This window comes from Xiphophorus couchianus, chromosome 7 (genome assembly GCF_001444195.1).
Source record: "Xiphophorus couchianus chromosome 7, X_couchianus-1.0, whole genome shotgun sequence".
NCBI classification, from domain to species: domain Eukaryota; kingdom Metazoa; phylum Chordata; class Actinopteri; order Cyprinodontiformes; family Poeciliidae; genus Xiphophorus; species Xiphophorus couchianus.
Genome location: NC_040234.1, coordinates 21,467,033 through 21,481,601, shown reverse-complemented (window position 1 = coordinate 21,481,601; position 14,569 = coordinate 21,467,033). Strand labels below are relative to the sequence as shown.

The window sequence follows — 14,569 nt, the reverse complement described above, 5'->3', positions numbered from 1 at the left end:
TTCATCCTGAATTTTTTTCCAAGTCACATTTTTAACTTCTTTATTACAAAAAACAAAACCAATTGTTTTCTGCATTTATCAGTAAACAATGCAAACAATCAAGAGAACAGCAAAGATAGACTGAGAATGCAGAACACTATAATCCATAAAACATATTTCCCCAAAGACTAAAACTGAACGTAATAAATGCACACAGTTTTGAGATGCTGAATAAGGATCATTGTGATGTTCACCACCACAGTTTCACACTTGAGAGATAACTTTATTGTTTTTACCAGTAAAGAAATTGTTTCCGGTTCAAGTGTTGCAATATTGTGTCCACTACAAGAGAACATACGAGTAATCTAATAAAGTTTATTCACAAAATTGACCAGATTGGTCCTTCAGCTTTAGCATAAAAGAATCTAGTGTAGGTCTTTTTATTTAACATTTAATAGAAATGGAGATTTTAAATCATAACCTTTTCAAAAAGATATGAATTGATATTGAGAAATGTTATCTAAAATATTTGGATATTTATCTAGAACCATGATCCAGGATTATTTTTATCTTAATGACATGTAATTTAAATGTGTTGCCTCAAAGACTCGTTTTCATAAAATGTGTTAATTTTCCATTTTTACCTAAAACAATTGACACCTGTAAGTGTTAACCATTATAAAAGACGTGACGTAATATTCACAGGAACAGAAGTTTTAATTAACATTTCAAGAAAACATCACAACATTTATTAATTCCATCACCTACTACAATAATTAGCAACATTTATATGCTCAGCTTCCTCCATTAGCACTTACTTCTCATTTCAGTCATTTTTGTAGGATTTAAAATCCAAATACAGCAATGAGTAGATTCAGTACTGCATTACTTCAGCACAACTGGAAACCGGGAAAAAGTCAACATTTTTCTCTCTTTGCTCCATGAAAAATCTGAAGTGCTGTCCAAGACCAAAATCATGTGAAAACTCTGCAGAGATCTAATTTATCATATTTTATGTGATTACATGAGATTAAGTCAAACATGTAGGTTGATTTATTCCAGAAGAACAACATCGCCCCCCACAGTAGCTGACATCTGTTGGTAAAGATCAGTAAAAAGCCTCAAGGCAAATTCCAAATTAATACAATATTTAACTTCAGTAGCATAATCTCACACCATTAAAACTATTGCTGTTTCTCTCACATAATTACCCCCTAATATAACAATATAACCTTGGGTTTTTACTCAGTCTTGTTTGACACAGAACCAAGTTTCGTTTTCTCTTGTATTTCTCACTTTGATTAGGAAATAGTTTCCAGTTGTCCCGTGACATTTACACCCCTGGAAAACGCAGCATCAAAGCATAATAAACAGATCAAACTCCTCACAGAAATAAAATGGAAAAATACCAAACTTCTCTTATTTTACTTAAACCATAAGACCTTAAAGACATTGCGGAAATTGTGATTTTTAGAAAAAGGTGAATAAAGTAATTCTAAAAATTTCAGTGAGATTACACGATTAAAAATAAAAATTATTTAAATTTACATTTGCAATTTTTTTTATTATACTTTACAACTTCTCTTTTTAACTGTGCTAAAAGGAGCTTAAAATAGGGAACATTTAGGCCAATATCAATACGAAATATTAAAATTGCTGTTCCAGCCAATAACCGATATTTACTGATAATATATATATCATTTATGTACTTCAATACTCTTAACAGCTTGAACAAACAACCAGACTGGTGACTTCACTGCTTCAGTTCAACTCCCCATAATCACACTTTTGGCACAAAAAAATACTATATTTCATAGAGAAATTTGACAAAAATACAGAAAAGGATTATAAAATTAATTTTGTCCCACAGTATAGACAGCAAAACATTTCATTTGTTGATTTTTGAGTGTTTTACTAAAAATATCTAATCAAAAAAGTTTTTAACTGTCACATTCAGATGTTTCAGAATGAAACATTAAAACAAATCAAAACATTTATAGAACATGCTAAACAAATAATTCGGTCGAAAAATATAACACCGTGAACCCACTTGATATTATACGTCCATAGAGTAAAAGAATTAGCACAGAATACAAGAAAAACCTCTTCAAGGATTTTTTTGTTCAGCATTACACATAAAGCAGTATTTGACGGGAAGGAATAAAAAGAAGGCCAAACATTATGATTAAATAATAGGTCTTAAAACTTCAGTCTTGCTGCAATAAAGCACTGCGTCACAGCAGCCTTAACCCTGTAAAATATGACTGAGTATAATGTTAGTACTTGTCAGTACAGTGTGATGAACACACAAGTCAAACACACAGCAGTGCTTAATGTGGAAAAATTGCAGGGAGCAGAGAGACAAGAGAAACTGAGAAAGATAACGGCACATCATTGGAGGGAATGCTCTGATAAATCAGTGTAGAGAAAGAGAGCTGTCGAATAAATTTTTCCCATCCTATTATTTCCCCTTGTATCTCCCACCACAGGAGGCATAAAGAGTGGGTGTGAATGCGAGTGTGCCAGTGAAGAGAAAGAGTGATGATGAAGATGACCCTGGGATTGGCGTACACAGCAATGTGAGGCGCGTGCGACGCTCGTAACACGAAGACACCAGATTTCCCCTCACCACATCTTCAAATACCCACGACATCGGGTAATTGGGGCCCCCCGCGGCCGATCTCTGGGCTCGGGTGCCAAGGGCGCGTGTTCCCCGCAGAGAGTCGGATAAATCAACTGTTAATAAGCCAGCAAGCATGAAGCTTCTATTTACGACTGCTCTTTCCACAAGGCCGGTGTCAGCAATCTAACGGCACTCCAACACACCCACAGAAAAACACACACATTTCATTGCTAGAAGATGTAGGACCCCCAAAAACCCTCTCACCCACAACTATATGTCCAGAGAGAGGAGAAAAAAACCCAGTTAGCAACATGATGTATTCAGCATTTTTATCAGTGGCTGCTTTTTCCTATTAACCCATAATGGAGTCAGGTTCTCAGCTAAATCTAGACACACATTACATTTTTCTTCACAAGGACTTTGCTTTCACCTTTCATATTTTATGCATTTCTATAACCTAATCCAAAAACAGCACTTCTTTATGTGGGGCCCAAGCTTTGGGGCCCATAAGGAGCACGGGTCCTCACAACATAGTATTTGTTGAAATAAAAAAACGGCTTTACAAAGTGAGAAATGCTATAAAACACACACACACGCAAATATCGTCTGTGGCAGGAAACACCGGTATCCAAACCCCAGCGCTGCAGCACTTTGGATAGCCATATTGATTAATCCACGGAAAGTCACCTTCCTCTTCACCCCATCACAGCTAAGCACCTCTGGGGCCCTGGTCATTTCACTCAGCCAATTTGTATAGCTGTTATTATTAGTGTTTCTCTAGGATAGAGCTTTGGTCTTGGGGCACAGGCACGCCGCTTTATGATGCCCAGCCTAATAAACATCATTGTGATTTTCCCAAGCTAGTAATTAGGTATGTGGCTAATTTGTCATAGTTAGTTATAGCGTGGCATGGTGCCAGAAGAAAGGCTGCCTCGAACAGGGAAGCTGCTAAATGCTAAATGCTATTCATTTAATGCTACTGCTGTATAAAAACAGTTGTTTTGATTTCAAGGAAGGGGAAATTCCTTGAGAGTAGAATCTAACTTTGACTATTTTATATCCTAAAAGATAAATACGAGAGTGAAAAATGTTTATAGTTGGAAAAAACATTTCACAGCACCTTGAAAAACTGTTTCTAAATCTATACTTCATAGAACACCCAAAAGTCAACCTCTCAAAAAGTGGCATTACTCTGCGACCGCGGAGGAAGAGCCAGTGGATGGAAGGAGGGTTCATTCTGACTGTCTAGCCAATCTAAAGTGCAAGTGCACAGAGAGGTGTGCATTACTGAGGGGATAAAGACGTGTTACAGAACCAAACAGTTCTGGTTGATGCTTCAGAACCTCAGGCTATGAGAAGGCATGGCGGGGTCAGTGAATATTGTGGAGGCTATGCAAAGTCAGAAAAATATTCTGGATGGAGGAGAGAGTGCTCCATATGATCGTTTCAGCTGTCCTCATGCTGCGTTGTAGACCAAACTACACTGCATCAAATCCAATTTTATTTCTACAGAACCTTTCAGGAGGAAGGCATTTCAAAGTGCTTTACATCATAAGAACACAAAAATACAAAGTCAACAATGAAACATTACATTTTGCTGTCGTTGCACATCAGATTGTTTATTAATGTTTCATTGATTGTGTTTCCAAAGAAACTCTAAACAGGTGGGTTTTTAGTCCAGATTTAAAGGCATTCAGTGTTCCAGATTTGTGGTGCATAGAAGCTGAATGGTGCTTCTCCTCGTTTGGTTCTGGTTCTCGATGCAGAGCAGAGCAGAGCCAGAAGACCTGAGAGGTTCTGGAAGGTCTGCAATGTATCGTGGTGCTAAACCGTTCAGTGATTTATAAACTAACAACAGTATTTTAAAGCCTATCCTCAGAGCTACTGGGAACCAGAGTAGGGACTTTACAACTGGGTGATGTGCTCCATCTTCCTGGGTTTAGTCAGAACGCGAACAGCACCATTTTGGATCAGATGCAGCTGGAGGAATTTTTAGACCTGAGAAGACAAAAATTCAGCATGTCGGGATCGGATGTGGTAGGTTCGCTCGTCTCAGACAAGCTAGACGTTGCCGTGTGTTAGTCAGAGTTTATATCGCTAGTCATGCTGAGGAACTTGGTTGTCCTGACTCTTTTTCTCTGAGCTGTTAATGAGACATTAATAATATGCTGAAAACTCAGATCAACCACCATTTTCTTGGTTTTGTCACATTCAGGAAAAGGTTATTGTAAAACTCATCATTGCTGTCATTGATGAGCCCCGTGACAGTTGTGTCGTATATATATAATATATATTTGGATTCATGCAGTGCAGTCAGGCGACATAACCACCAGTTGGCTGAGCTCACAACCTTGGGAGGCACCTGTGCTCAGCCTCATGGTTTGTGATGCTGCGCTGCTGATGCGCGCCGACTGAGGTCGCTCTGTCAGGAAGTCCAGAATCCAGTTACAGGTGGGTGTGTTGAGGCTCAGCAGGAAGCATTTGGCGACCGGCTGCTGGGGAATGATTGTATTGAATGCTGAGCTGAATTTGATGAACAGTAGCCTAGCGTAGGTGTAGAGGACAGGGCATCGTGCAGTGTGTGGGAGATGGTGTCAGCTATAGAGCAAGTTGAGTGGCACGCAAACCGCAGGGGGTCCAGTGAAGTAGACCACTTCAGAGTTATCTCCGGTACAATTTTGCAAGTTCATGTAACTGTATAAAACAGCTAAAACTGTTTGATTTAATCATTTTTTCCAAAACATCTACATGGTACATCAATGAATAAATGTATAAATGTCAATATAGAGTCTATGACTTATTTATTCATTTCTTGGTAAATGGTTTCAGGTTATTTAGAACTTTTCTCACAACTATTTGTGTTATGAAATATTAAACATTTTTTGAGGTCAGAACCAATGAAGGGGAGAACAGCATAAAATCCTAACAGAGTGGAAGAGACGCAACTTAAGCAATTTCAGTCTTTCATAAACAGATATTTAAAAGCTGATATAAAAATACAGTTAACTACATAATCAAAAATTTAACTTTTTTTTCCTCGGTTATTTTATGCCCACAAAGTGATTTATTTCAAACATATTTATTCTGCCAATAAGCTATTGATTCATGTATCTGTCTTGCAAGCAAGGTCAGAATACTTTGTTAAAATGTTTCAGCTTGGCTAAAGCCTGCAACAGTATAGAAGCCTGGTACAACTGTATTCTCTAGGATTAACTTATTTGCTTGATAAAACATAATGTTAGCAAACTTATCCTGGTTCTTACTCTGGCTTTGTCTTCTTTAGCCTTTTAATCAATCGTTTTCCTTTATTCTGCTTTTTAAATTGAGTTTTCTTTCACATTTCTCTTATTTTGCCATACTTTTTCTGTTTTCACATTTGTAAAAGTACTTTTCCTTTTTAAATCAAATTTTCTCGTTCCTTTTAATCCTTTCATGCATAGCGGTCACTACAGTGGACAGCTATCTAAAAGCTATTTTCTTGTGCTTCTTGTGAATTTTTATGTTATAAATCCACACAGACCACTGAAGTGGACACTAATGCATCATAAAATACACTATCAGCTACTGGCCATCAGCTGCAAATGCAAGAAATTATTTTTGTTAAATCCAAAATGGCAGACAGACAATAAACATGCCAACCGACCCGGTCCCTCCTTCTACTGTCGACGAGTCTTGCAGGTAAAAAAAATAATATTGTGACATCAGATAAACCCTAGAGAACAATACTACTGATGTATTTTTCAAATAACAACTTCGTATTTGGAGAAGATTGAAATTGATCACCTAAAAAAATAAAAAATAAACTTTTTTACAACATTTTTTTCCTACCCTTTTTATACCTTAAGAAAATAAAAAGGAAAATTGGAAAAAAATCCTCACACAAAGGATCATAATTCATGCATGAAAGGGTTAAAGCAGTGGTGCCCAGTCGGTCCTTGAGGGTCGGCATCCTGCAGAGAACATCACAGTTCTCTGTCTGGTTTAACGCACCTGGATCCAATGATGGCTCATTAGATTATAATCATTAGATTATGAAGAACACTGACATGCTGAAAAGGTTGCTACTACCACCAGGGACAGAACTAAAACATACAGAGGACCGACTTTGGGCACCCCTGTTTTTAACCATCGTCTCAATTTATTTTCCACGTCTGCCACTTGTTCTCTTGTTGATTTTCTATGTGCCTCTGTCACTAATCTTTTCAGCAAAGTTCAGTAAAAATATTTTGCCAACGTCTTCAGCGACATCAGACCAAAAAAAGTGTCACCCTGCAAAATGAGAATCCTTTCTGCCATTAAGCTGACAATAAATGAGTAAATTCAGAAACCATGTCGAAATTTTAAAATATGCCATCTATTTCATTCTCAAATTGGAGGACATTATCTTCTCACTAAAAACCTCAGATGTTGTTTGTCCTTGTGAATTATAATTCTTTATTGTCTTCTCAGTAAAGCAAATCACATCTTTACTGGAACAAATCACTGACCAAAAATGTCCATCTGCATTTTAATGACAGAGTTTAATTTATTTATAGTCAGAGTATATTATTACAGCAGATTCCTGAAAACACTGAAATTCACATGGCTGTCTGCTTTCTGCTGATGGCAACACTATGCTAATGGTGTATATGAATTTTATGTGCACTTTTCCAAACAAGCCCATCACAGAGCAGTTTAGGTGGATGTGTTGAGGGGGGGAAAAAGAGTTCTGTTTGTGCCAAAGCATGCATGCATATCACTGCTGCATGCAAATGTTGCTTTTCGTCTGATGGTTTGCATGGTTATCTTTGACTGGGATGAATATGCTGACCTTAGGCACACTTTAGCTCATTTCAACCTTTTCAAAAGCAACTGCAGCTTTCAGACTGCTGACACTGAGGCAAATTGGCATTTCTCAACAAGCCACAAGATGGAATGGATGCATCAGATTTTAGGATCCATTTAGTTAAGTGTGAAGCCCTAAAGAATGTATGCTTGATACAAACAGTACCTTGCTAAAGTATTTAGATGCATCAAACTTTTTCCAATTTTGTGATGTTACAACCACAACTGCAAAAACAAACTTCTACCATGCTGGGAAAGGCGAATATTAATCAGAGGCGCAGCGAAGTGACCCATCGATGCTCTGAAGGAACTACAGAGATTCACTGCAGGGAAATCCATCAGGACGACCATTAGTTGCACGCGCCACAAATGTGGCTTTTATGGAAGAGTGGAAAGAACAAAGTCATTGGTAGCATAAAACCAAATGTCCAGTTTGCAGATTGCAAAACTGGAAGGCCCAATAACAATTTTGTTCACGCTAGAAAAAAATTTGATTTGTGCCACATTCATATATGGTATTAAATCAGATACATATCCAATTACTCTCAAAGCATTTGCAGTCTGTACTGTCATGTCACTTTTCATCCAACTTTCACCTCATTGGCGTGAGACATGCATTATTATTCTGCACCAGAAGACGCTAGACACGGTAAATCCAGATGAAAATAATGGCTGAAAATTATGAGATTATAAAATAAGGCTATGTCACTGAAGCAAATCACTTCACTATCCCACCTCTCCTGGTCCAACAACGCATCCAAACAGACTTCTCTCTGTTCAAATGCTCCACAAAAGACCATCGCTAAAAGTTGTGCTTTTGTTTTTATTAGCTTCCCTTGTCTTATTATGATCTTGTGGCAATACTATCAGTTCCCATTGCTGAAAAACTTCAAAATCAATACATAGACGGTGACATTCATTATTACTTCTGTAAACGCACTGCAATTCTGCACGTCTGGATCGCTTTGAGGTTGTAAGCCATTCACACTGAAATCTGACTGGAGTAGCATCTGCAAGAAATATGATTGACATGCAAAAAGAATCAGATTTCAGCAAATAAAAAAGAAAAAAAAATCTGAATTGAGCATCAAGAGCAGCTGTGTGAATGTAGCCAGATTTGGTTGCTGGATTTTTATTTTAAAGAATCATAGGATAAATGCACAAAACGTCTGACTTTTAATGAAGAAAATTGTAGAAACCTTGTTCCATTCTCTTCACGCTGCACAAATATGTGCAACTTTGCATTTGTCTATCACCTAAAACCCTGCTAAAATACATTAAAGTTTGTGATTCTAACTTGACAGAATGTTGAAAAGTGGATTTAAACTAACCCCTTTGTAATCATGAGCTTAGAATATTAGGAGACAAAATGTAGATAATTTAAAAAAACACCAACATTTCACTCCCTTCCTCAAGCACAAGAATTGCGCTGTAAAATATACACAAACACTTTAAAATATTTATGCACCATATTTATATATCCATCAGCATGCAGGCTGGTAAGAACATTGTTCAGTTACACCAACACAAACAGCTGTGTGATCAATACCCCTTTAATGATCCTCATTAAATTTAACAGCACTGATCAAATTCTGCTTTCTGAAAACGTAACAGTGTTAAAAGTACAGCATTAGGCTGTTTATCACTAACAGCGAGCCATAAATCTACCTCCTCCCCTGAGGATCCTAAATAGCAGCAGCTGGCTATATTAGTGTTCAAATGCGTCTTGTCTACAGCTAAGGGACCAGCTTTGACTATGTTCTAAACAAGGCATGTTAATCAAATAAAAAAGTCTGTGTGCAACGCAGAGTCGCATGTACTATCTAGAGCTGTCCTTTGAGACACAGAATAATGCAGCTAATGTGCTTTGGCTGTATGAGAAAATGTATTTCTCCCAGATGCTCTCAGCAGCAGAAACATGCAGGTTATATGGATAGGAGAGAACAAAGAAGAAAGGTAAAACAAACATGTCTGAAAACAGAACACAAGAGAGGGAAAGAGGAGGACAAGCGAGGAAAAAAGAAGGTAAGCATAGGGAGGTGGACAAAAACTGTTTGAAAATGACAGTTAATAAGTATGCAATAAACCAAACACAGTCCCGCAGGAAATGATGATTTGGACTATGAAAATCCAAAACAACAGAAATATCTCTTTCATATTTTGCAACATACAGAAAATCGATTGCTTTTTAAGCAATACAAACGTCAAGAAATGCAGGTAATTTTGTGTCAAAAACTTCTTCTTAAATACCCAACTAATTGTGCAAATTTCCCTCAAAATGCAAAGCAGCATCTGTATCCCACGAATGCTGGTTAGTGCATAATATTATAAATGTGTTAATAATGAATGTGCATTGGAAATATTGACATCAATTACCATCTAGCAGTTGGTGGTATGAATAGCCATGCCTATTTTTGTTAATGTGTGCATTTCTTGCCAAACATTTTGCATATGCTATATAAAATTAACAACCTGCTCAATTTAGCATTTGCTTGACAAGACAAAACACACATTTTTTTTGTCACTCTACACAAATTCAGACTGTAAGGGGTTAATATTTAGACAGAAAGTTCATACAGTTTAAAAGTTCTCAATGTTGTAAATTAAGCAACTGACTGATTTATTCAGAAATGAGACCAGTTACAGTCAGTTTTTCTACCAATTTACTAGTTGAAGTATTCCTTGCAAAGCAATAATTTGAGGCTACGAATGCATCAAATGGCTAATTTAGGATTTCTAAGTAATAAAAATGAAAATGTTATAAGCAGTTAACATTTCAAGAGTTGGCATTTAGTATAAATTTTGATTAGTAGGTTTCAAAAGCTAAGGCTAATTGCCAATGTGAGTGTATAGTTTCATTTCTTAAAAAAATGTTTAAAAAAAATAAACAAATGAGTGCTTATGAAATTTTAAGATCCAAATGTTGTTATGCTGCAAAGATCAGCTTTGAAAGTGACTTCAAATTGATTAATTATTAGCGTAAGTTAATCTGGATTCATACTAAATAGTACTTCATTTAAGTTATCAACTTGCATCTTTTTAACAGGCCTTCAAATATACTGAATTATTCCTTTATGTTAAACAGGAGATAGATCAATGAAACTTCATTCCTTTAGCTGAAAGGTTTGCTATGCTGCTTTTATGAAATATTTCATGAAAAGCAAAGTTAATGTTCATTGCTGCCCTTTTTCACCAAGTCAAGAAAGTACACACAAAATATCTCAGTACACTCCTTGCAGACTTTCTCAGGGCTCCGTATTAATTTGAATTTATAAACTACAAACTCCTCAGATAAATTTAAAAATATGATGGAAAATTTCATTTGCATGAAGTGAGAACAAATTATATGGAACAAAAGTTGCGAACATTGTTCCATAACCGATTGCCATCTACAGAAATCTGAATTCCTTCATTGACATTTCACTCTCAGACTGAAACAAAATTGTATTTCATTATCTTTACCACCATCTCTCCCAAATTCTTTCCTCTGGTTATGCCCTTCTGCAGATATCGAAGACCCAGAAACATTTCTTGCATATGATGTCCTTGAACAATCCCTTCTCAGATGGATATAATGTCAAAGTACGGCTTCTACGATGCAAGTGATTAAATTCAGATACAACTGCAAACCGACAGGAATGTGTTTGCAATGGGTGTCTGTCAAGTTAACTATTTCAGGTGTGGGACAGTAGTGTTTGTAAATTGTCACATACACTGTTCTAGAAGATATTTAAAAAGTTAAATAGATTCTCAACGTAAGAAAAATAGAGGTTTACGAGTCATGAAACAATCTGAAACCGTCCTGTCACTTATTTTTAGAATCGGGAAACACTAATGAGGTGATAACTAGTTTGTAGTTTAAGAAACATTAGATGTTTTCAGAATCTACCCAGCTTTTAAAGCAAATCAGCTAAGGCAGCTAAATATACTGACAAAGCTAAACAAATAAGCTATAAAGCAGTCGTGTTCAGCCTCCAGCCATTAAAAGCAATCTAACTCAGCTCGTATTTATGCTTATTTCAATACAATGCGGCAAGGCAGTGAGAGGATGGTTACTAAGAGTGGAGTGAAGGCGGTAGAAAAGATCTAAGACGCTGCGTTGGTGTAAACAACTGCAACTTTCATATACTCACCCCCCTGGTCAGTGCTGACGGTGATGATGGCTACCTGCCGGGGGAATGTACTCATGTCCGACACACCGTTTAGTGACTCAATCTCAAAGGTGTAGTTGGCGTGTGATGAGAAGTCTGTGACGGTTACAGTGGCATTGGTCAGGCCCAAAGGCCTCGGCAGGAAGCGAAGCTCGTCCTCACAGAGCTGGCACTGGTTGGGTCCAGGGCCGCAGCGTTTGCACTGGACGTTGTATGTGAGATCCCGGCGACCCCCAGTGTCACTGGGAGGCGACCACTCCAGCATCAGGCAGGTGTCATTCATGTTAAACATCGGGTTGCGAGGAGGAGATGGAGGGCCTGTCGATAAAAACAGAAAGAAATCACTGATGCATAACAAACACATCAGTTCAGGTCTGAACCAAGCCTTTACTGCTCACATGCTTTTACATTAAACCATAATAAAATTCATTATAGTTTGTGGTTTAAACATAACAAGACACACAGATAACGGATACCTTCTCAAATATTTCACATAAAAGTTCCGTAATTTCATACCGTGTTCTTAGACGACTTTATTCTCTACATGTAAACTTATATTCTTTGAACTTTCCCCTGTTATACAGTTTTAAATTAAAACAGAACAGTCTGCTATTTTATGTTGCCAAAACTCTCTGCAGCAAGAATTTTACACTGGATAATTTACTAAAAACATAATTGTTGAAATGTTTGCATAACGTCACAGCTCATACAGCGTTTACCTTATCTGCCTTACTCCATACCTCTCTGGAGTATGGAAGAATATGATTTGTTTTATTGCATTACTGGGGAAAAAAATCACTCCAAGATGAGTTTTATAAACTTTATAAAACTTATGTTTTATAAAACATAAGTTTTATGTTCTACATAATCTACTCTAAACTTCTTCGGAGTAATTTACAAACCCCTTCATCTCTATCCTACCATCAGCACCTCGTAGACACTTTTATACTTTTATATGCTCTCAAGAGATTTTATTATTTAGTAAAGAACCTCACGTCATTGTGTTTTCTTGCAGGGTATAAAAGTATACTAAAAAAATGTTAACAGTATTATACAGTGTCTTCATATTTTACCTTCCTTTGAGTGGAAATCGTCTATATGTTTTTAAAGAAGTCTTTAATCAAAAATGCTTTATGCCATCTGAAATATGACGTAAAAGTGAACGTATGGAAAAGATTAAAAAAGAAGTGTTATTATTTCATTTCTGACTGTTAACTTTGGTTCTTTTTATCACCTAAAATGGGAATGAACTGTCTTTTTGTGGATGTTTAGTGACAAACTGGCTGAAGATCACATGAGAAAATTGATTGATTGTTTTTGCTAGAGGAGTTGTTTTTTTTTTCAGAAGAAAATGCTAACATTCTGTCATAAAAATTAAACAATGTGTCAACATAACCGTTCAAAAGCAATAAACAACCAAACCACTGACTGATTTTACCAAATGATATTGAAACAACCCTAAACTGCTAGTCTATAGCTTTTCTTTATAGGAAGTTTTTACCTAATAACCAAAAAAGCTGAAGAAAATTAGATTTTTTTTTCTTTACCTGAAATGTTTCAGCTGTCTGATAACATTTGCAGATTTGTCAATGTGAAAGTGAAGCTGCACATCTGTTCTATCTGTAGACTCTGCAATTTTTCCTCCAGACGGGTGACTCTGGTGTTTGTATGACGGCTCTGATTCAGCAAAAGAGATCTAAACTCATTGCTTTTTTAAAATTACCAGCAGAGTATTGCTTTCAACAAACAATTGGTAATTGTTGATAGTTACTACCACTCAGTCGAAACAGCTACTCTGCTGTTTGTCTGCACTTTTGAGCAAGACTCTCTCATAAACAGCAATGTTTGGCTGGTTATGGCTGGTCAAAGCAATTCAGACTTCAGCAATAACTGCAGCACCATCTGCGGCACCAGCAATAGATGCAGCACCTTTGACAATAAGGATACTCCCAGAAGTGCACAAGCTTTTGAAGCTTTTCTATGCCACTCGCATTATCAACAGCCAGTGCTGAGAGGACTTTCTGACCTTTCTGTTCACCAAAACACTGTCCTGAGGTCACCAATAAGCCATTAGTGCTGTGTGTGTTATGATGTGTGTACACAGAAATGGTGACGGTGAAAACAGTTGAGTTGTGAGTGGTTTTCGTGTTGTAATTATGGGTGTGCTTGCAGCTTAAAGGACAAAACAAAAGAATGTATAAAATATCTACACCCTTTTGTTTAAAATTACTGCAAGATGTTAGAAGAAAGTATTATGAATTGGAAGCAAAATGTCAAAACAAAAAATCTCTGCACATAATGCAGAGGAGCTGGAAATGTAAAGTCCATCCATCCATCAATCCATTCATCCTTCCATCCTTGACAGGTTGAGAGTTTACAGGGCAACACAAAAATACAAGCAGAAGAAAGGCCTCTGTTGACTTTCACACCCAGGTTTTTCTCATTGGAAATGTATTATATTTCAATCTGAGATCCAACAGAAGTTGGAAACCAAAGTTCAAACTTCCCTAAATAACAAAACACCATGTAAACATCTCTCTGAAGAAGCCAACTAAAACCCAACACAGTATTCACAAGTTCCATAACATTCCACTTTCTTCCCAATTCTTTCAAGTGCAGTAAAGAGTCCAAGTTATTTTACAGTACCTCCCTCACAATCGCCTTTGTTGTGGTCTTTTTTGTGCTCCCTGGATGTAAGTGTTTGTGTGTCAGGGCAAGCATTGTGCTCTAGCAGGCAGCCAGCTGTCAACAGGGTGGAGTTAAAAGGCCTAAGGGATTTGAACACTCCCGTCCTGCCAAGCTCACTGTCTGCCAGGACAATGGGATGTTTCCCTCTCCTTCACATCCCTCCCTAATGTTCTCTCTCTACCATTGCTAAAAATCTCAGCAGACAGGAGAGCTCCTCCTACCGATCCACCACTCCTGTCAGTGCGTCCATTCTCTCTCTTTATCTCTCCGTTCCTCCCTCAGCCATTATCTCACCTGCTCTATT

General features: G+C 37.1%; 1 protein-coding gene across 1 annotated transcript in view; it reads right to left on the bottom strand.

The window, feature by feature from the left end:
- The window catches only part of LOC114147836 (ephrin type-A receptor 6), a 188,103-nt gene that overhangs the window by 78,599 nt on the left and 94,935 nt on the right, over nucleotides 1–14,569 (bottom strand). The window contains exon 5 of the mRNA XM_028022512.1: nucleotides 11,560–11,895. Coding sequence (XP_027878313.1) covers nucleotides 11,560–11,895 — 336 coding nt within the window. The remainder of the gene's footprint in view (nucleotides 1–11,559; nucleotides 11,896–14,569) is intronic.